At 35.8% G+C, this 20,811-nt stretch overlaps 2 protein-coding genes, 1 long non-coding RNA gene and 1 pseudogene across 4 annotated transcripts; 2 read left to right on the forward strand and 2 right to left on the reverse strand.

Annotated features, from left to right (window-relative positions):
• Positions 1-26: 26 nt before the first annotated feature.
• On the forward strand, positions 27-5,530 carry LOC107774855 (uncharacterized). Of its 2 annotated transcripts, XR_001645607.2 has the most exons (4): positions 42-169; positions 895-956; positions 1,928-2,003; positions 5,153-5,530. It is a non-coding gene; the product is annotated as an uncharacterized LOC107774855 (long non-coding RNA). The 2 variants fall into 2 exon arrangements; XR_001645608.2 differs by lacking the exon at positions 895-956 and having other exon boundaries at positions 27-169.
• Positions 5,531-6,516: 986 nt separating this feature from the next.
• On the forward strand, positions 6,517-6,930 carry LOC107774852 (uncharacterized). Its single transcript, XM_016594506.2, has one exon. It carries the CDS (start codon positions 6,517-6,519, stop codon positions 6,928-6,930), a length of 414 nt encoding a protein of 137 aa, XP_016449992.1.
• A 63-nt stretch (positions 6,931-6,993) lies between these two features.
• LOC107774853 (uncharacterized protein At4g06598-like) lies at positions 6,994-13,463 on the reverse strand. The gene is made up of 5 exons (XM_075218150.1): positions 13,323-13,463; positions 9,641-10,372; positions 8,962-9,037; positions 8,729-8,855; positions 6,994-7,647 (listed from the first exon to the last, which is right to left on the reverse strand). The coding sequence occupies exons 2-5, from the start codon at positions 10,351-10,353 to the stop codon at positions 7,457-7,459; spliced, it is 1,107 nt and encodes a 368-aa protein (XP_075074251.1). The 5' UTR covers positions 10,354-10,372; positions 13,323-13,463; the 3' UTR covers positions 6,994-7,456.
• A 1,821-nt stretch (positions 13,464-15,284) lies between these two features.
• Positions 15,285-18,430, reverse strand: LOC107774857 (magnesium transporter MRS2-4-like; annotated as a pseudogene).
• Positions 18,431-20,811: the final 2,381 nt, after the last annotated feature.

Below are 20,811 nucleotides of genomic sequence, written 5' to 3' on the forward strand. Positions count from 1 at the left end.
CATCACTTTTGTTGTATCATGCGTATACGTGTCTACCATCTCTTCTCTTTAACATCTTAATCCCTTTTCTCTCTTTCTACTCAGTATCCCAATCTGGAATTTTCAAGGCATGCACGGAGAAACAATTCATGGCAATCAAAGCGTAAGACCGAGAAAGGGCTAAAACCAGGTGACCTTCTTGAGTTGAAATTTGAGTTTGGTCTTAAGTCTTTCTGCTCGATTATTGCCCTATTCTGGCTGTTCCTTAAGTTTCTTCTTCACTCTGGCCATTAGCTTTTACTTAGATTTATACATTTTTTCATTTGCTGTTTGGTTTTGGGGTTTATCATATATGTGAATTCTGCGGATTTTCTTGGTGATGGGATTTTGATGATATGTGTTGGTTTTTGCAGTTTCTTTCTTTGCGTTTTTGGGCTCTGTTCTATTTCCTTTATACGGTGATGAGATTTTGATAGATATCTTTAGTTTTTCTTCTTATTTTGGACTATTTTGATGGTTGTGTGAAATTGATCAAGGGTTGCTGTGATTACTTTGCCCTAATTGTTTTGGGATGGCTAATTCATATCGCACTTTCATATATTTCCCTGAAATTGCATGCCATATGTTCGACCAATTGGCTGAATGACATTGGAGCCTTAGAACTAACAATTAAATACGCTCAAAACTGTTTTCAGTCGATATATTTTGCAATACAAATGTTTTAATTTTCATATATATTACTTTACTTTACTATATATTGGAAGCGCTTGAGTTTCGACTTGTCTGTTTAGTGTCTATTTCAAAAAGCTTGAGGGCAGTTTAGTCATTTAGCATCAGCAGTGATGTATTTGTACGATGACAGCAACACCCTCCTCCTTTTTCCACCTTCAACTAATGCTTCTTCAGTTTCTTCAGTCTTGGAATAAAGACCTTTTATTGCACTTAATCTTCTTCCCTGTTGGGTGTTTAAATCTCAGGTATGGTTTTCTTTCAATCTCTTCCCAATCTTCTTCTCCTTTTTTATTCATTTTTTCCCCTTTCCATGTCTTTGTTGGGTTGGTTCCATACTTCTCAATGTCATAGCTAGTAGCCTGGTGACAAACTCTACTAATGAATATTTGCAACTTGTGATGCATAAAAATTAAGTTAATTTGTATCATAAGTTTGGATCCGTGGTCTTATGTTATATAAAATGAGTATTCTTTATTAATTACTACTTCAAGTCTATTTATTTTGTTACCATCTGTTGTATTTGATGTTCTTTGATGTTATGTAGCTACTGGTCAAATTAGGCTATGATGCTATGTCATATGTTTTTCTTTGAACTGATGACATTTTATATAGACTATTATATAGTTATTGGTTTATTTCTAATGACTTTCAAGGTTCCATTCCCTTCTTGATTGGAATGATTGGAAGGGGAAGGAAAACTAAATTCAAAGGCAAATATTAATATAAATTTTACCTTTGAAGTAGTTTAGTTCGTGTTTAAATTCATTAAGTGGATAGTATAGTCAATTGAGCTTTAAGTAATCTATGAAATCCAAGCTTCTTGATTAGCCAATCTTGAAAATTGTTTATCGGATCTAACTAGCAACCCCTAAAATTGCTTACTGGATTTTTGACATTTGGAATGTTGTTTCCTATATTACATAATTGTTGTAGATTACAGCTGAACATCTAATGAAACATCGCACTTTATAGTTGAGGGAGGAAGTGTACGACGATAATACTTTGGCATTGCCATTAGTAGTGGTACTCATTGACAATATGAGAAAATCGATATTTTTCTTTATCTTATCTTTAGTACTGTATTGATCCTATATTGCATTTGGACACATGTCAGTGCTGCACGCTGTATAGAAGTGCTTGATCAAACCTTTTTATCCTCAGAAGCTCTATCGTTTTCAATTTGGATCCTTTACTTATAAAAGTAATTGATTTTCAGGTCACAGATGAAGAGGGACAGAGAAGATTGTTTTTTCAACTGAATGCTACAACGGTTGGCTCTAAAGTCAAATAAGGTAGAGTTTGACTTCCATTCTTATTGTTCTGCTTGAGTTCAATGCATTTCTCTTGATATATTTTTTTTTACCTACTTATATCAAATTCTTTTTGAACCATCTACAACAATGCAGTGTGATGGACTCCACAATCATCTATCTAGGAAAAAGTATAACTGAAATTAAACAATTTATGATGTCTTGGATGGTACTGAGAAAACTGTACGACTTCATCCTTTCACTCTCGAAGACTGAAAGACCAAAAATCTACAAGAAATTAAATGACTTTTCCGCCCTTTAATATCTAAACTATTCTTTTAATATAGATGCACAAAAAGGTAAAAATATTTTTGAATAATTAATGTTTATCATGATAATAGTGTTGAGTCTCTTCAACTTTCTGCCATCATTATGCTCTTTAAAAACCAATGCAGATTTATAAAATAAAATTAAAAATTCAGACACTAGACAATTATACATTACGTATAAACATATAAGTACATTGAATTTGCTAGCAAATAAAGAGACCGTTGTACGTTACAATTCATAATTCCATGAATCAACAACAATTACAAAGAACCATATATATTCTGTTCTTCTGTTGTCTCTTTTTATTTTGTATTGTCATTTTGCGCTTTTTTATTGTAGGCTCAAAACATCAGATTGTCAAGTTACTCTTAAATTTCTTGATTTTAGAACTCTTGCTTCTACTGGGAGGCTATTCGACCACGTAGACTTTCCATTTCTTCATGGAGGCATAGATTTGATTGTCTGGTGTTGTTGCCTGCTTTCGTTCAATTGAGAGTAAAAGTGGATATAGAACCTGCAAGTCGTTTGGGTAAAGACAAGAAATTTCTCTATTGGCTTAAGTTAATTATAACTATCAGTGGATAATTCTTTAAAGGTTAAGTTGGTTACACCTGAAGTTTATATATACCAATTCACACTAATTTTCTAATGTTTAAGTGAAAAATTAAGGTGAGAGTATGGTTGAGTTACTATGATTAATTAAATAATAGATGTATATGAATTCATTAGTCTTGCGGAAATAGTAAGTGTCCATAATTTTTTTGTGGCCGTGTGCTTCCTTAAACAAGGTATATGTCAATAGGCTTATAATTAACTTCGTTCCACCATTGGTCTTAGATTACAAGTTCCATGCACTTAATTGACACAAATATAATGAGCTGCATTTGTCTGCGGACTATGTTGGTGGATTTTGCTAACCTAATTTTACCGTTCTACCGAGTTCTTTCATCTGCTTTTCCTTCAATAAGCTCTTTGTCTTCCATGTTTTCTTCTTCAATCTGATCAGAGAATCCAAAAGGACAAGCGCAATCTTCTTCTGCGTTTTCCTCTTCGATTCGATATTGTTTGAAATTATGTCTTTTGTTTGATTGTTATTTTCGTCCTGTTTGTTCTATTTTTCATTTTCCCCTTTTGTTTTATGTGCTAATGGTTGATTTGATTTCTTCTGCATATTTTGTTGTTGTATCTACGTATTTGATTGTAAATCGAGTTTTGCGTTTTTTGGTATCTTCAAAACCTAGCAAAGCCGATTGGGCGGATTCCATGGAATCATTCATATAGGGATTTGAACATGATGCTTCTCCCAAGTTAAGTATACTATTTTCCTGTTCGTTCTCGCGGTCTCAGTTGGTTTATCAGCTTTCTGTTACTGTGCTTAATTCCTTTTATAATTCAACTCAAAGAGTTAAGTGCCTTTTTTTTTTTTTTACAATTTATGGTAAAATGTAATTTATGACAAATGGTTCCTATTGAACTTCTGACAATACGGTCTTTATGTCATCGTCTTCATGCAAAATCTTGAAGATGTTAAACATGCTTCGGACAATTAACTATACACATTTAGAACATTTCGAATCTTGAACCGTAGCATGTAACCTAAAATGATTCTTATACATTATAAATTACACATTTGATTGTATGCAAGCTGGTTAATGTGGAGCTGTTACTCTTGAATCAAGGATCAATAGTTCATTACTAATTGATCGAGAAGTCTAAATTTTCTGACATGGGAAAAGTATCAGAAGGAGCTGGCTGGCCGTCACTCTCTTTAATATTCTAAAAATAGATACAAATAATTAAAAAGTTAATGTTATATTATCGTCAGCATAATTTTCTCACTTATTCTCAAAATTAAAGATTGCAAACGGTCTCTAAATAAAAGACCTACGGTTTTGGAGGCAGTATGTTCTTATTAACTTTGGGAAAAAACAATTTCCAAAGGATACATTGGAAAATAAAATACGCAAATTGAATACAATTCTCAAAACAAAAATTACAAAATAAATACAAAACCACCCTAAGACTTGCACTACTTCACCAACGTACTTGAAACAATTACATACATTTTAAATACAAATTAAAACTCAACATAAGGCAAAATTCAACAACAACAATAATAACCCAGTATAATCCCACTTAGTGGGGTCTGGAGAAGGTAGTGTGTACGCAGACCTTACCCCTACCCTAGGGTAGAGAGGCTGTTTCCAAATAGACCCTCGGCATCCTTCCCTCCAAGAACTTTCCACCTTGCTCTTGGGGAAACTCGAACTCACAACCTCTTGGTTGGAAGTGGAGGTTGCTTACCATAAGGCAAACTTCAAAATCTTGAAATAATCTCTCAAAATATTGGATTTGAAATAAAAAGATTATAATTTTTTTTTTAATATCAAGCTCTTTTGGGAAGAGCATAAGATAAGAAAACTGAGGAAACAACAGCGAAAATGAATCCCAAATGACTTGAGTTTGCCTTTATTGAGTTCCAGTCTTCCTTTTGACTCCTTAAGAGTAAAAATCATGGTAACTTCGGCAGAAATCTTGTATATGTATATACATATACCTTGAAAATAGTTAACTTAAATAACTTGGCACCCTAAATATTAAAAGTCTTTAGAGAGCACTAGTTGAGCAGAAGTGCCTCCATTGCATTAAAAATCCGGAGTCCGCCTTTATCTTGGACTATGATGGTTTTAAAGCTTTGCATCTTGTACCAAATTGATTTATACTTTGTCTTATTTAATATGAAGCGATGTCGGATGACACCCCTTACTAAAGGGTGTCTCCCTGCCCCAAACTCATTGGAGTCGTCTATATGAATCTTTTATAGCCATGTGATAACTTTAGGTTAAACTTTTTTAATGCAGATGACACAGGAATGTTTTATGGGATTGAGTATTACAATGACATGTTGCTACAAGCAGGTGAAACTGGGAATGTACAAAGTGAGTTGTTAATGCAGAAAGATGCAGGGATTTTCACATTTAGGGAAGGATGGGCTTTTCCAAGAAAGATTTCGTCCAATGGAGAAGACTGTGTTTTACCTTCACGATGGCTATCCAAGGCTTCCAAATTCTAGTCAATTTATGGCTCCTTCAATATTTACTATCATTGTTTTCTTCCTCTCTTTGATATTAACCTTATTTTAATAAGTTTAACCAGTAATTAATACTCCCTCTGTTCCAATTTATGTGAACCTGTTTGACTGGGCACGGAGTTTAAGAAAAAAATGAAGACTTTTGGAATTTGTGGTCCTAAACAAGTCCAAATGGGGCTCAAAGTATTTGTATGGTTATAAAAGCTTCTCATTAAGGGTAGAGTTGTAACTTTAAGCTAAATTGTTACCAAAATTAGAAAGGGTTCATTCTTTTTGGAACGGACCAAAAAGGAAATAGGTTCACATAAACTGGAACAGAGGGAGTATTAATTTATAGATTGATAGTGTCTCTCAAGTGTGTTCTCTTAATCATGTGTCAATTTCATAGAGGTCTTCTATGCACAAGTTTTAGTGTTTTATTTTAGTATTATATCAAATACTAAATAAAATCTGTGAAAGTATTAGAGAGAAACACAAAGCAAATTAAATGAATAAAATTTATTTGCTTTATAGAGATTGAAAGTAGATGATATAATAGAGAGAAAATACACACCAATTAAACCAAACAAAAGATTTTTATTCTATATAGAGAAAGATAGTGTTGAGGAAAAATATATATCAACCCAAACCATATCACTTTTTTCTTATACATTTAGAGAAAAATATGTGAAAGTATACTAAGAGAATTCTACCCACCAAACAAAAATAACTTTTATTTCCTAGTAGGGGAAAAAAGGGTGAAAAGTGTTGAAAGGGATATATGTATATATATAACCAGCAAATACAAAAATTGTTGATATATAAATACCCATCAAACAAAACCAATATTTTTTTTTTATTAACGAAATTGTCTTACGCATAGAATTGAGCCGATTTATTAGAAAAATGCTTTCCTCCCCTGCCGAAAAAGAATAATAATATATTCAGCATTCCTATGCAAATTAGGATTTGGAAATAGTAATTGCAACTTAATTAGGTAACTTCTATTACCAAAAGTATAAATTTCCAAAGTAGGATTCCATTAAGAGATATGTTATAAGTTTGGCGGTTTCCATCTTTTAACAAAAAATCACTATATATATTCCTCTCGCGACTCTTCACTTTGTCAAAATTATTCGGTGCAAACAATTAGCCATGGCAGAAGAAAACCAAAACAAGAAGAAAACAAACAATCCCAAAACATATCAAGTCAGGAAAGAATGCATAAAGAGGAAAACAATGGAGCTTTCAACTCTCTGTGATATCAAGTGTTGTACTATTATTACGAGTCCTCAAGGGGAACTTCAGACTTGGCCTGAAAATTTGGATGCTGTTAAACAAGTTCTTAATTTGTATACTAAAACCCTAACTCCCAACAAAAAGGCGAATAAGGAATTATCAGAAAAAGAAGAAGAGATTGATATTCTGACGTTAGTGGAATCAAAACTTGATGCTGTGAACAACAGAATTCTTTACTTGGAGAACAAGAATGCTGGTTTTGTTAGTAATAGTAAGGGTAAGGTAAGAAACAGAGGATTGAATGATTTGTTGATTGATTGGAAACAGTAATTCGTTTATTATTTTAATGTCTATTTTTCTGTATTTTGATAACTAGTTTAGATCATCAAGAGATAACAATTGGGATCGTACGTTGTAGAATTTACAGAAGTTGAAAGATTTATCTTTGATATGGGAAGTGTATATCCCTGAATTTCTTCTTCTTCATATCGAATGTCGAATTTTTGTTTTTGTTGAATGGGAAAACCCTAATTTCTCACGGGAGTAATCACTTGGAACATACATGCTGGAATCAACCACCTCAGGTGAGTCAACTGTCATAAATGCTATTCTTTAGCATTGACCACCAGGTGCGCGTAAAAGCTTAACGAATGTTGATGTAAAGACACATGTTGTCACAAGAATTAGAACCAATTCTAGATAGTAGAAGAGCAACCCCATTAAAGGTAAGTTCAAGAGAGGCAAGACCTCGTCTTGATCGCGGACACAATGGAATTTGTGAACTTTTGTCACTCCATGGCAAAATCAGACGAGGGAAAGTCAGTAAGCTGTGATTGAAGTCGTAGCTAATTTCCGGTCAAATGTGAAGTTGTCCTGAAACAGGATCACGGTCGGCCTCTTTTTGTCTCAAAGAGAGGTTTGAAAATTGCTGATCGAGATCCCTACTGGTGTTGCGGCGATGGCTGGAAGATAGTTGTTGTGGCTGCTGTTGTTGCTGATACAATGCTCGCAGCCTTCCTCTTTCTCTTTCCAGAACTTCATGCTCCACTGCATGGGAAATTTATGAGTGGTAGTTTTTGATGAAATAAAGTACCGGCTATATAAACGTTTAACTGCTCCGATCCCAAAGACCAGTATCTCATAAAATTCAAAATAGTTAATTCAACTATGGTAGTTTCCTGCAAGTCTTTGAATCAAGGAAAAAGAACTCCACTTAGGGGGAATTAAAGATCAATTATTTAGCTTCAATTTTTTTAATGAGAAAGATCAATTATTTAGCATCTTATAGTTGCAAACTCGAGCATTCCTTCTCTTTCTTTCATTTGGACAAGTAAAGTAACTCTCAAATCTCAATGTTACCAAAAAAAGGTACAAAAGAGATATATGATAACGAAGGATCTAAACAACGATATCGTACTCCACAAAATCATACAATCATCTATGTTTATATGTATGCTATGATTGCTCCAAAGGTAAATAAGAATAACATTCATCCTTTGTATTTCTTTACAAAGGTAAATTTAGCTATTTGAAGGTTTGAAAAAGCAAACTGGGACAAGTTCACATTAAGGTCATCCAGATGCAGTAGAAAAGACTAGCACTGTTTTTTTTCTCAAGAAACTTTGACCTGGTCAGATTTCCATCTTATAGCAGATAATAACCGATCGAGTCCCAGCAAGCATAGTTATGCTTTTCAAAGGGACATATTTGCTAATTATAGTAGTACAAGATTTCAAGGAAGACTATTTCAGTTTCCCGCACATAGGGAAAAGAAAAGCAATTAAACAAAATTATTAATTCAAAGAGTCGTGGATTTTCAGCAAGCTCATTGTCCTCCCACCAAAAATGATGTATTGTGGGATGACCACTAATTGTCACCAAATTTCCTGGAGATAGCTATTTTGCTAATCAAATTGAACATTGCTCGGATACCAATATCTAGCAGTTATACTTTTATTCACAGTGGAAAACATCAAATCATATGATACTTAATTCAGATAAACCTAACTCCCAGCTATGTAGGGTTCGCATTCACAATACCTGCTCTAAAACATGTTTATCAAAATAGTTAAGTCTACAACACAGGAAACAAGTTGAATAGTTCAGTACAAAAGAGAAAGAAACTTACAATACTTTATAAGCTGTTCCTGAGCTAAACTTTCTAGGCGCTGCTTTAGGGCTTTATTCTCCATGCTGAGGATAAGATTCTGCTGGTTAAGAAATTCAAGCTCTGCAGACACTTCAGAACTTTCAGCCTGAAATCATAGCAACTAGTCAGATTTACAAATTTTATGAAAAGGCAACATCCATTTCACATCAAGGTGCCGGTATACATATTTCAAAGGTTCAGCTGATACATGCCTGCAAAACTTGTACGTTTCTTTCCAGTTCAGCTATGTACTGAAGCTTTCTGACCCTTGATCGTTGAGCAAATTGCCTGAGTTTCATGATATTTTTTAAGGTTAATAAACTTCATACTGTTTTTGTTTTTTTTTTTTTTGGGGGGGGGGGAGGGGGAGGGGGGCAAAATTAGCTGCTTAAAATGTTTTAAGTAACATCCTGAGAATGCCCAACAGAATGAGAAGGAAATTACTGACTTTTTTTTTTCTCAAAATACACAATTATAGGACAATTTACATTTTAATAGAGATTTACAGCTAAATAAAAATACTCCATGTCAACTTAATTAGACAAAGCCACTTGATTCATGTTAAGATGACGAAAAGCGAAGTCTGATTAAGCACACGTTTGTGGTAATAAGTCGCAACTTTGGAGTTACTTAAGAATGCAAAAATATGGAATAAAAATCTTGAAGATGAGAAAATAACTGGAAAGGATTGAAGTAAATTTGGTACCGAAGAGAAACAGCTCAAGTTGAGATGGCATGAATACGGACTATTTACCATGTCATCCAAATGGCATACTCTGTATGGATGTGTTTTTCTAAAGCATATCCCCTTTCCCTTTCCAATTTTTTTTTTTTTTTTGTGTGTGTGTGTGTGGGGGGGGGGGGGGGGGTTGTAAAGTGCCTTAAACTTACTGCTTTGCACGTTTCGTGTCAGTTTCTGATGAAGAACTCTTGCTTTGAGAGGAATCTTTTTTCTCAACAGACCCTTTGCCAGATTCGGCTAAATTCTGCTTGTCGCTTCCTGCAGATTTAGGCCTGTCTCCGTCTTGTGGGGGGCAAGGTGATCCAGAGCTCTGAATACAGAGATCTTCCCTAGGAGAGGAAAGGTTACGGAGATGCAATACTGTATTTGAAGATGCATCCTTTGTCCTATTCTTCCGTTGGATTGAGGAGTTTTGATCAACATAAGAAACAGCATGCCGAGCATCTTTGTAATAGTCAAAGTCTTGTGACCCCCAGGAAGGAATACGAGTCATATTTCCGAACTTGTTATCCACTTGAGCTATGTAATCTACGCCTGCAATGTTAGCAGCATCAAAATATGCAAAGGAGTCACTTGATGAGCGTCGATGGCTGCCTCTGCGTACAGGAGTTTCTGGCTCATTAAGAAGATCGTCCAACCAAGAGGGTTGCTCCTCTATAAGACAGCTTTCAGAGGAAGTACGCTGATGATGTGAATTTCCATCTCTGGGTTTCAGGATGCCCTTTTGGTTGACAGCAGAACTGGGAACATAATCGAGATAAGACGGGGCCATGCTAGGAAATGGACTTTTAGGAGGCAGTAAAGAGCACCTTCCGTTGTACATCAAACTTCTCATACTAGATGGCCCCTTAGTGTTCGCCATAGCAAAGCGCACAAGATCCCTATAAGATAAAGAACATATATTTGAAAGTGGGATAAGTAAACCTTCAAAAGTATAACAGCTCTTGATAAAGGCAAATCCAGTAAAAATAAAAAATAGAAAGAACACTTTGTGAACAGCACGGGTTCCCTGTAAAGATCCCATTATTTAGCAAGCGGAGTATCACGACCAAATCCCAAATTTCTTTTCCAATAATTACGAGTCAGATTCCAGACCCAAACTAAAGGAGATGAGGCAACAATAGGTACTGAAAACATTCTGCACCATTAACTATATGAACGAATAGCAGTCCCGTCAATGGGATATAATCAAATTCAAAGAAACCATGATCTTTCTGGAAAATCTAGCCTTCCTAAAACACCAGGTATTTTCCTTATAAGAAAAAGAACATACATATGAAAGTGGGATAAGTAAACCTTCAAAAGTTAACAGCTCTTGATAAAGGCAAACACAGTAAAAATGAAAAACAAAAATACACTTTGTGAACAACACGGGTCCCTGTAAAGACAATCTCATTATTTAGGAAGCGAAGTATCACGACCAAATCCCGAATTTCTTTTCCAATAAATACGAGTCAGATTCCAAACCTAAAACTAAAGGAGATGAAGCAACAATAGGCACTACAAACATTCTGTTCCATTAACTATATGAACAAATAGCAGTCCCGCCAATGGGATATAATCAAATTCTAAGAAACCATGATCTTTCTAGAAAATCTAGCCTTCCGAAATTTTCGAGTATTCAGGGAATTCCCGGTTCATTCCAGATTGCATCAATATGGATGATCCATTGGGAATCTCTAAATCATTCATTTATGAGCTTCAAGCCTTGCAATCTTTTGAGATCTTGTATTAATTTCTGTTCATTTTCAAGGTAGAGTTTCTGGCCCTTATAGGATCGGAACAATGAAGCACAAATACCTTATTCCGAGCAACCAAGAAAGAATAAAAAGGGGAACAAGGAAGAAAAGGTGAAGAAGGAACACAAGCGTTGGGTGAAGAGGAAAAAATGCCTCCCATTTGGAACTGCAAAAGCAATCAAAAATATAGAGACAGGCTACAGCCTCCGGGGAGGAGGCTCATTCTTACATTTCCTCTTTCTTTTTCCTTTCTGTTTTTGATAAGGAATGAGGAGGTAATGTGTGGGACATGGATTGTGTCAGAATCCAGTAACTGTTCGAAACCATTATGTTTTCTACAGCTCTGTACTAAAAGTAATTTAATGGTTCCAAATTTAGACTATCCTATCTACAAAGTGATTTATGCTGGAAATGAGACAACACCTTGAACCGCCCTAACGGACAAGCCCAAGACTACCACCACAAATGAATGGGCGAAAGCACCCACAGAAAAATTAACAACGGAAAGAAAAATTAATCACAAGTTCATAACCTTATTCAAAAGGACAAGAATTGTTTCCTAATGCTGTAACATGCAGGTAGACTTTTCCGTAATTGTACTGTTATGTGGAAGAAAGAAGCACTATTTTAGCTCATCTAGATCCTTCTTCCAGCTGGTATCACTTGGGACATGAAAAGCAGAAGAAGCTAAATAGCTTTAACTTGGACTTTATTTTCATCATATTAGTATTGGCAATGGTCAAAATATTCTCTTTGTACGTCACGACTCAAACATGAATTTTCACATGAAGATTAGGCTAAATGTATGCTTCTCAGGCTGGAAGCAGTTAGCAAAGCAAATTTATCTCACAAGGAAGGGAGCTAAGGAGGTTGGAAATTGCCATTATCTCTGTTGGAAGGAGAAAGACTCCATAAGTCGCATATTTGGCTTGGAATTCTTGTGTATGTTCCGCTCCTCGTAAGATCACTGGATAATATACCAATTGGGTCAAGACTATGTAAGAGGTTGTTTGATTCTAAACTTGAAAAGTTACAAAAGAATCTGGAGCGCCGATGCTCACTATTTGAAATAGTCCATCTGGAAAGGAAGCAACAATTGATGTACTCATGAAACCGCCTAGGTGGGGCACAAAGATAAGCTCATTTCCCCTGGAGAGCTACTATTTCGGCTGCTAGAAAGGACAACAAAGCAACAGAATGTGTTACCATCTTGTAAACTCATGTCACTCATTTGTTTGATGACTAAGTAATCCATGGAAGCTTTGCGAGGAGACACCCCCCCCCCCCTTTGTACACTTAATGAGAAAATTCTTTCCGTGTCAATGAAGGTTCATTCCCAATAATGACCAAACAAACTCCAAGCATCCAAGTTCAAGAAATTAATCAAAACCTGCCGCACTTGAAGCGGTCTGCAAAGCGTGAATGCAAACCATAGCACAGCAGCACAACGAATTGATTTTATCAACATTATCTATTTGCCATGGGAAATGGGAAAGCGCTCCATCTTTACGTAAATTTAAACAATCAAAAGGTCAAAGTGTAGCCACACTGCAGGCTCTTCAAGATAAATCTCTATTTACAAATAGTGTATAACATGAGCACCCATCCTTATATCCCAATAAGTTCATCAACCTTCTACCAAATTAACAATCATAACTTGCTTCGATATATATCATCGAGTACAATCTAACAATCATAGTTTTGTGTGAAATTATCTTCTTCTTCTTTTTTATGTATGCTACTTGGACAAGAAATTTTTTCCCCATTCATCAGTTAAATTATTGCCATATACAAAACCAGTTAAACGACCAGAAAAATTGAAGAAGAAAAACTGCTTTTTCCCCAAATCTCGAACTTCAAAGCATAAACTTGCTAGGTTTAATCAAATTCTCCACCCTTAAACAAAGAAGTGCCAATTAATCACACGAAGAAAAAAAAAGATCAACCTTTTCTCCAAAATTTTCTTCCTCAACTTTTGCTCACATTTTCATAAAAACCAAACAAACGCCTTAAAATCGATCAAATAACCAAAAAAAAAACTACTTAACGAACATATGGACATATTTTCATTTTTCCAACGAAAAATGCTGACCTTTAATTGATAATGAAGAAATTTGCAATGTGATTTCAGGTACAATGGAGAATTAATCAATTCAGGAGCTCAGATTTCTTCTTTTTTATCCAATCTTTTTCTTCTTTCTTTCTTCTTCTTATTTGACAATCTACTTCTTTCCCGTTGAAAAGGTATACTGCCCAAAATGACCTGTTTTATTGCTTTCTTTATTTTTACTGTCTCAGCCCCACAAGTTTTCGTTATTCGTGAAACAGCCCCTAATCTATTTAACACGTTCATTTATCATAGTATATTTTAGTTTAATCTACTTTTGCGGCTACATTGAACATATTACTAGGATATTTATTAAATGAATTATATGATCAAAAACTACATCAAAAGTGTTGCAAGTTGCAATCATGTCAAAATAAAAATGAATTTAGCGCCAAGAGTAAAGTGACTATTTTTATTTTTATGCAAAAATTAAGTATTTTGTTTTATTCATATTGACAAAAAAAATTATATTTCCTCGATAAAAAATTACTACGTATATAATATTTTACTTTTTTTAACTTTCTACTTATAGCGTTGATAATTGTTTTAAGTTTAGTAATAACAAACGCGTTTATTTTATAATTATTTGTTTTTATGGATATTATCATGAATAGAAGATTAATGCCACCCGTTTCCCAACTCAGGCTTTTTTAGCAATCTGTACTAAAGTATATTATTAGTATTAAAAATTGTCAGAATTATTTGTTATGAGTATAGCTCATTATTTAGTATTCCACCCAACTAGTGGTGTGTGACAGAATTCATACAGCTCATTGTGGCAGTCCCAACTCCCACATTATAGTTTCCAATAACAAGCCTTTATTTAATATCTTACTGAGAAAGGTGTATATTTTTTTCTTTTTGAATTGGGCAATGAATAACTTCCCAAAATATGCATCATGTCTAGTGTAAGATATAAATATTAAAGCACAAAGTGCAATCTTTATAAAATATAGGTTGGAAAGAGTGTGACGGGTGAACGCTCGTACTATATATACTCTGGTTTTGGCATCCTTGACCCCTTTCCGGTACAGACTTTATTTCAAATTAATAGTCTGTTTGGCCAAACTTCTCCAAGTCCAAAACTTTTTTTTTTCAAAAAAAAAAGAAGCTTTTTTTGAAAGTTGAAGTGTTTGAGAAAAGCACTTAAAACTTCTAAAAGCTTGGTCAAACAAGCTACAAGTTCCCACCGTGCTATAGCAAACCAACAACAACAACATAGCCAGTGTAATCCTACAAGTTGGATCTAGAAAGGGTACTGTGTACACAAACATTATCCCTAACTTATGCAGGTAGAGAGGCTGTTTCCGAAAGACAGAACCCTTCGTTCAAGGAAAGCATAATCACAACAGTGCTATAGCAAACCAGTTGTACAGAACAACACCTCAGTCAACATCAGCACTTGACATAATAATCACATACTAATTCTATGAAGCATCTGAAAGCTTTCTGCATATCTAGCTAATAGTAAAAATATCAACTACGTAGTAAAAATCACAAAGGACCACAACATCAGAACTGAGGCTTTATTTGAGTAACGGAAAAGATAAGGGTGTTTATCTAATTGGTGATGAAGAGAGAAAGGCCGCTGGGATAAAAAAGAAGAAGTAAGATTTGATTCCATCATAAGAAAGAGAGGCGGATGAGAACTGAGTTCAATACGTCGGATAAGAAGCATAGTATCATTGATTGCAAAAATATCTAAAATAAATTGGGTACCTTCTTACAAGAAAAATACCGAGGGAGGGGGGTCATTTACCCCCCTTACCCCTAACCTTATGCAACACTAACTCCTCTCGGTCTACAGCCCTTGCCTAGTATTCTATTTGCAAAGGGCAAGTATAACAAGAGCACATTGAGTGAAGGTATCACGTATGGCTCACGCAGAGCAAAATCAAGCTCTGGATTTGTATTAATACAACTTGTAAACCTTGACAATAGAGGAATTCATGACCCAAGCAGCTTCTTCCATCTTGCATATCCTAAGATAAGAAGGAAGAGTATTATACAACCTATTGTGATGCCTGTTACAAAAGGCCAAAATACCCCCTGAGTGTGGTATAAGGTACAAGGTATATTCATGCCAAACCACCCAGCTATCAGCGTCTCCATAGCTATAGCAAATGATGCAATGGTCAGTGTCAACTGCAGCTGAATAAGTTCATTACGCTGATTGTCGAGTTGGATATTGACGTAATCTTCTGTGTCATCAATGTACTCACGGACCTGTAAATTATACAATAACAGGGGATTGAAGGATGCAGAACAAAACAAGGAAGACCACAGACATGATTCAAATGCAGACCAAAATAACAGAAAAGTAAGAAGAGAGTTTACAAATTGTACTTATACTACTTAAGAAGAGAGAGTTAATAAATTGTGCATCAACTTATTCATCATTACTAATTGGTAGATGATATTAGGTCTTTTAGAGAATGCTAAGCTCCTGATAACCCAGTCTCTCGCATGGTTTTCATTCCAAATGAAGGGAGGGGGGGGATTGATCTCGAGAGAGAGAGAGAGAGAGGACATTGCACATTATCTCATCTGACTATTATAGGGGCCCAAGAGGAAACCTAACAAAAGAAAATGAGGGAAAAGCAGAGGCAGTAGATTAAACTGAGAGCTGTATATCTGCAGTTGGAATTAGCAAGGTATTGCAATGTCAAATTAAGAAAGTGATGCAGCTATTATTTCAATTCTTTTAATTCTTCAGTTTCTTTCCCAAGTCTGGAAAGCTTTCTTTACCTTACTGCTTTACCGGAATATGCTGCAAAGATCGACTATTGAGGAAGACATGTCTTACAGCCAAGAAATAAGGAGACTACAAGCTTCTTTCCCCCTTTTCATTATCAAATATCAAGAGGAATTAAGGGTACACGACATCATTTTCAATATAAAGATACTTAAATCAAGATTCATATCATAAAAAAATCCTAGTTGATGGGGCAAAATTGAGGTTCCTTAAAGGTATGAACACCTTATTTAATTCTTCTCTTATATGTGTAACTTGTTTAAAAGTATAATCGTAACTGTCAACAGGAAAGAGGAGCAACAAGTCTATGCCATTACCAACATAAAAAGACGCAAAAAAATGCAAGGGATGCGAGCATATTTTTTTGGGTTTTGGGGGGGGGTGGGTGAACAAAATACTTACAGATAATATCTTGTTGCGAGTGCCTTCCAGCTGCATAAAGTAGGCATCGAGCAACATCTCCAGATCCTCCACATCATTTTCATTAAAATGGTTGCTCACCAAACTTCCACTTCTGCTTCTGGCAGAATTAAGCCTACGAAGATGCGGTGCAACAGGAATAAAGCTATTTGAAACAATAGTTCCCAAATGAGCCTCAGTTTACTAATTCTGAATCCATTTCCTTGTCAAGTACAACTGAGCCATGTCTTCATTGTCATCTAAAAGGTGTTCAATTTCATCTCTAACCTATCATCAAAAAATCTTTACCATTGTAAGCATAACACAGAATAATCAGAGCACAGACAAGTGTCATGGAAGAGAACACTACAATTGAGTTCATCAATGTAGCCCACATGAATATTAAACCCTCCAATTTACGAATCAAAAGTAAGAGAACTAAAGTAGCAAAGGCTCCTTATATGTCTCCTCCCCAAAAATTGTTTTGTACAGGCTATCATACCATTTCAATAGCCAGCACATTCCCGAGTATATGTGCAAAATTTGGTCCAACATAAGGCAGACAGATTGCACTACAAATGAACTCAATACTTAAGAGGAGGCATCAGGAAGATTAACTTAAAGTGAGCAACAAGGGCTATTAAAATTGAACGTGGTTTGTGTTTAAGGTGTACAAACTGATACCAATAGTTGTTCACCCAATAAGCCATAACACAATGAATATGAAGTACTTTACTAGTAAGTCTGCATTAGATGATGACAACAAGTAACAAGTTCTTTTCCTGGTCAAACAAATTTCCAACAGCCAACTATGAACACCTTAGCACTGAAATCTATTCATTATCTGACTTGTGCATAAGGGTGTTACACAAAGTGGGAAACTATATCCATAATGTCAAGAAATGAACAGAAATTACTAGAAGATAAGACCTTTATCATGTTTCAATAGCAACAGGGAAAAAAACAGATAAGAATACCTTCTGCACTCTGGCAAGTAAACGAGTAAGATTGCTTTTTAAACTTCTCACTTGCTCAAGATTCTTCGTGCTAACATTCATAGCCAGTTCATCCAAAACTGGGTAAGCATCTCTCTCCAGCTCTACCACGCTAGAGTCTAAGAATGTACAAACAATCTCCAAGGCAACCTCCAGCACCTGAAACTCAAAAGAGAGCTCAGCCTGCAGACCTTCGACAGCTTCTGGAACAGATAACCAGTTTCCAGCAGTTGGAAATTGTCCTTCATTATCTTGTTCAGCACTAGTACCATCAACCTTTGAAAGACTTTTATGAGGAAGTTGTTGCCTCAATTGATCCACAAATGGGAGAACCTCTTGACGTAGAGAATCAAGCAACAATACCTCTTCAGCGGTAATTATGGCTCTTATAAACTCCAAATTGACAACCATGGCCTTCTCCCTTGCTGCAAGTTAAAAGAAAGGAGCTTTTCAATTCCTCGAAACCCAATATCACATTTTTTTTAAAGCATTCTACTAGGTACAAGCAAATGCTAGAAGATACACATGTAAGCTAAACATAATGGTTAAGCTTCCTACAGTTAAGCTAAACATAAAAGTTCAGATATTTATTGTTATAGTTGGAAACACATGAACAAATTTATAAGCAGTTAAAAGGGGCAAAAGAAATTAATATTACCAAGAATGCTAGAGGAGTGAGAGAAGATTGTGCCAAGAATTCTCAAGTCCCTAGCAGGAATTCCAGCACGTTTGATGATAGCGCTCTTATCCCACTCTATCAACTTCGATTGACCCCGCTTATCAAATCTCATCCACAACCTCGCTCCACCGACCTTCTTCTTCGCCACTTTACTAGTCCCTGCCGCTCCCACAATTGAATTGTTGGCAGCCGCCCCATTTACCACCGGCGGAGGCGGCACCATCGCTTTCTTCCTCCGGCGAATAGAAAATTGTCCTTTCCCCATAGCTCTCTTTGTATCTCTCTCACTCTTACCCCTTTCCCTTTAGATTCTTCTGAGGCTGTGTAAACCAAATATATAAATAGGAATAATATTGGAACAATTATTGAGTCGGCAATTAGGGCATGTTCATTTGATTCTTTGTTCTTAAAGAAGGAAGGGAAATGATTCTTCTTTTTCTGCTGTTTCTCCTTCTTCTTCTTCTGCTTCAAGATCTTCCATATACTGAAAGCGTTTTTGGGGAAAAAGGGGGAGAGTGAGAATTTCAGGTGTGGAGCTTTTGTTGATGAGGGTTATGGAATTGCTGAATTTTTTTAATTTGCGTCAATTTTATTTATTCCTTCATCCTAGATGGACCCCACTAGTTTTGTTCTTTTATGATTTCTTCTTTATTTTATTTACAGTTTGGTCCCACATTTAAGGAAAGGCGTTGACCTTTCTCTATTGTTTATTTACGTTACTACAAAATTTTCCTATTTTAGTTTTTTTTTAAAATTATGATTAGTGATGACAAAATATTTAGCTAGCGTTTGGCCATAAATCCTAAATTTATTTTGAAAAATCTAATTTAGGTGAATTTTGGTTTGAAGATGAAAATGTGTTTGGACATACGTTTTTAAAACATATTTTTCAACTTTATTTTGGAAAAACATGTATATAATTCCCAAGTTTTGGGATTTTGGCCCAAAATCAACAATTGGGGTGATTTTGGGATTTGGGGTTTGTGATTTTGCCAAAATATGAGCAAAATTTATGACCAAACATGAGTTTTAAAATAAATCCCAAATTTATTTTGGCAAAACTCATGGTCAAACAGAGCCTAAGTGTTGTATTGGAGCAATTAAATAGGAAGTAACAATTTATTAGATTGCATGATAACCATTGGGTTCATTGAATTATGAATTGTTGTGGATGCTAAAAATCTAACATACATTAGCAATTTAATTGAATGCAACTTAATGTAACACAATAAAAGAGTTAAAATAATCAAAATAATACCGAAAGTAAAGAACGATAAATTTCTCAATTTTAGATCTATCTTCAATCTCTCGTCAGGTTTAAGCAAAGAATATTGTGTGAAGTTAATATTTCTAGATCTCAATACACCCAATGTCATATAGTTTCCAAAAAGAATAAGCCTACTGTTAGCCTCTCGGCTTGATTGATCGAACATAAAATGGGCGTGTTGAGGGATTGACATGATGGATCTCGGCACGGCCATATGATGACTGTGGCATCATGTTGACAAAGATATCCGACATGAGCAGGTGTCGATGGGTATGGACCGTGGCACGACGGCATGTGGCTAAGGTGCCAAGGTATGACAAGACCATGGCATTGGCGTGTCCATGGCAAGGCAAAGACAACGGGCAGTAGAAACATAGCAAAGGCTAGAAAAACTATGGCAAGTTAAGGCAGTGCGTGGCAAGGCAAATGGGCGTGGACAAGGTAGTGTCATGGGCGAGCTGGACAAGCGGCAGTGACAGACATGCGCGCAAAGGCATGATGCATGGGGGTTTGGCGCGAAGACATGACAGAGTTGGCCTTTGGCGCCAAAATTCGAAGGTTGCGCCCATGTGCCACGCACATACAGGGCAGTTGGCCAGTTGGAGCAGTTTCCTGTTTTCTAGCATTGTGGCTATGGGAAGTTGTCTTGTTTGAAATTCGAAATTTAAAATCTCTTGCAGTTGGGGATGTCAACTGTTAGGTTTTAGATAAGTCTAGAGCCAAAAACGTTGCCTATATATTATTACGTTAGGCAGATTATCAAGGCAGAGTGTTGGCTGCCTTTGACTCTTTTTGTAAGGTTGTGCTTATGTGTTTCTTTGTAGCACGAGTTAATACAAAGTTAAGAAGAAATTCCTGTAAGTTGTGTGCCTTGTCTGAAATTTCTTTGTGCTATCATAATATAAGTGTTAAGCCAAAAAGTGAGGGAAAAAGAAGAAGGTTGAGTCATTATTGTGTGACTGCCGTACAATGTCAAAACAAAAAAATTGACACTGTAACAACTGGTATCAGAGCACGTCGGCAAGATCTTGGAATTATCATGGATGGAAATGCATAACTTTGTGAAAGGCTTCAGAAGTTGAAGGCGCTGGTGGGAATAACGGATGACGCGGTAGATCTGGTGGATTTTCTGACGCAGATTCACGATGTCAACACAGAACTTCAATACGTCCGTGAAAGTGTTGATACCCAACTAGTGAAATTGCAGGCTTTCCAGGAAACTACTGCAGAGCAGTTGGAAAAATTACAGAAGGAGAACAAGGATCTTAAAATGGAGATTCAGATCCTCCGACGGGCTGTTGCAAATGTGCCCCAAGGAGGTGAAGAACACACCAAAATTAAGATTCTAGAACCAAAGGTATTTGATGGCGTGAGAGGCT

Source organism: Nicotiana tabacum, chromosome 7, assembly GCF_000715075.1.
Source record: "Nicotiana tabacum cultivar K326 chromosome 7, ASM71507v2, whole genome shotgun sequence".
NCBI lineage: Eukaryota > Viridiplantae > Streptophyta > Magnoliopsida > Solanales > Solanaceae > Nicotiana > Nicotiana tabacum.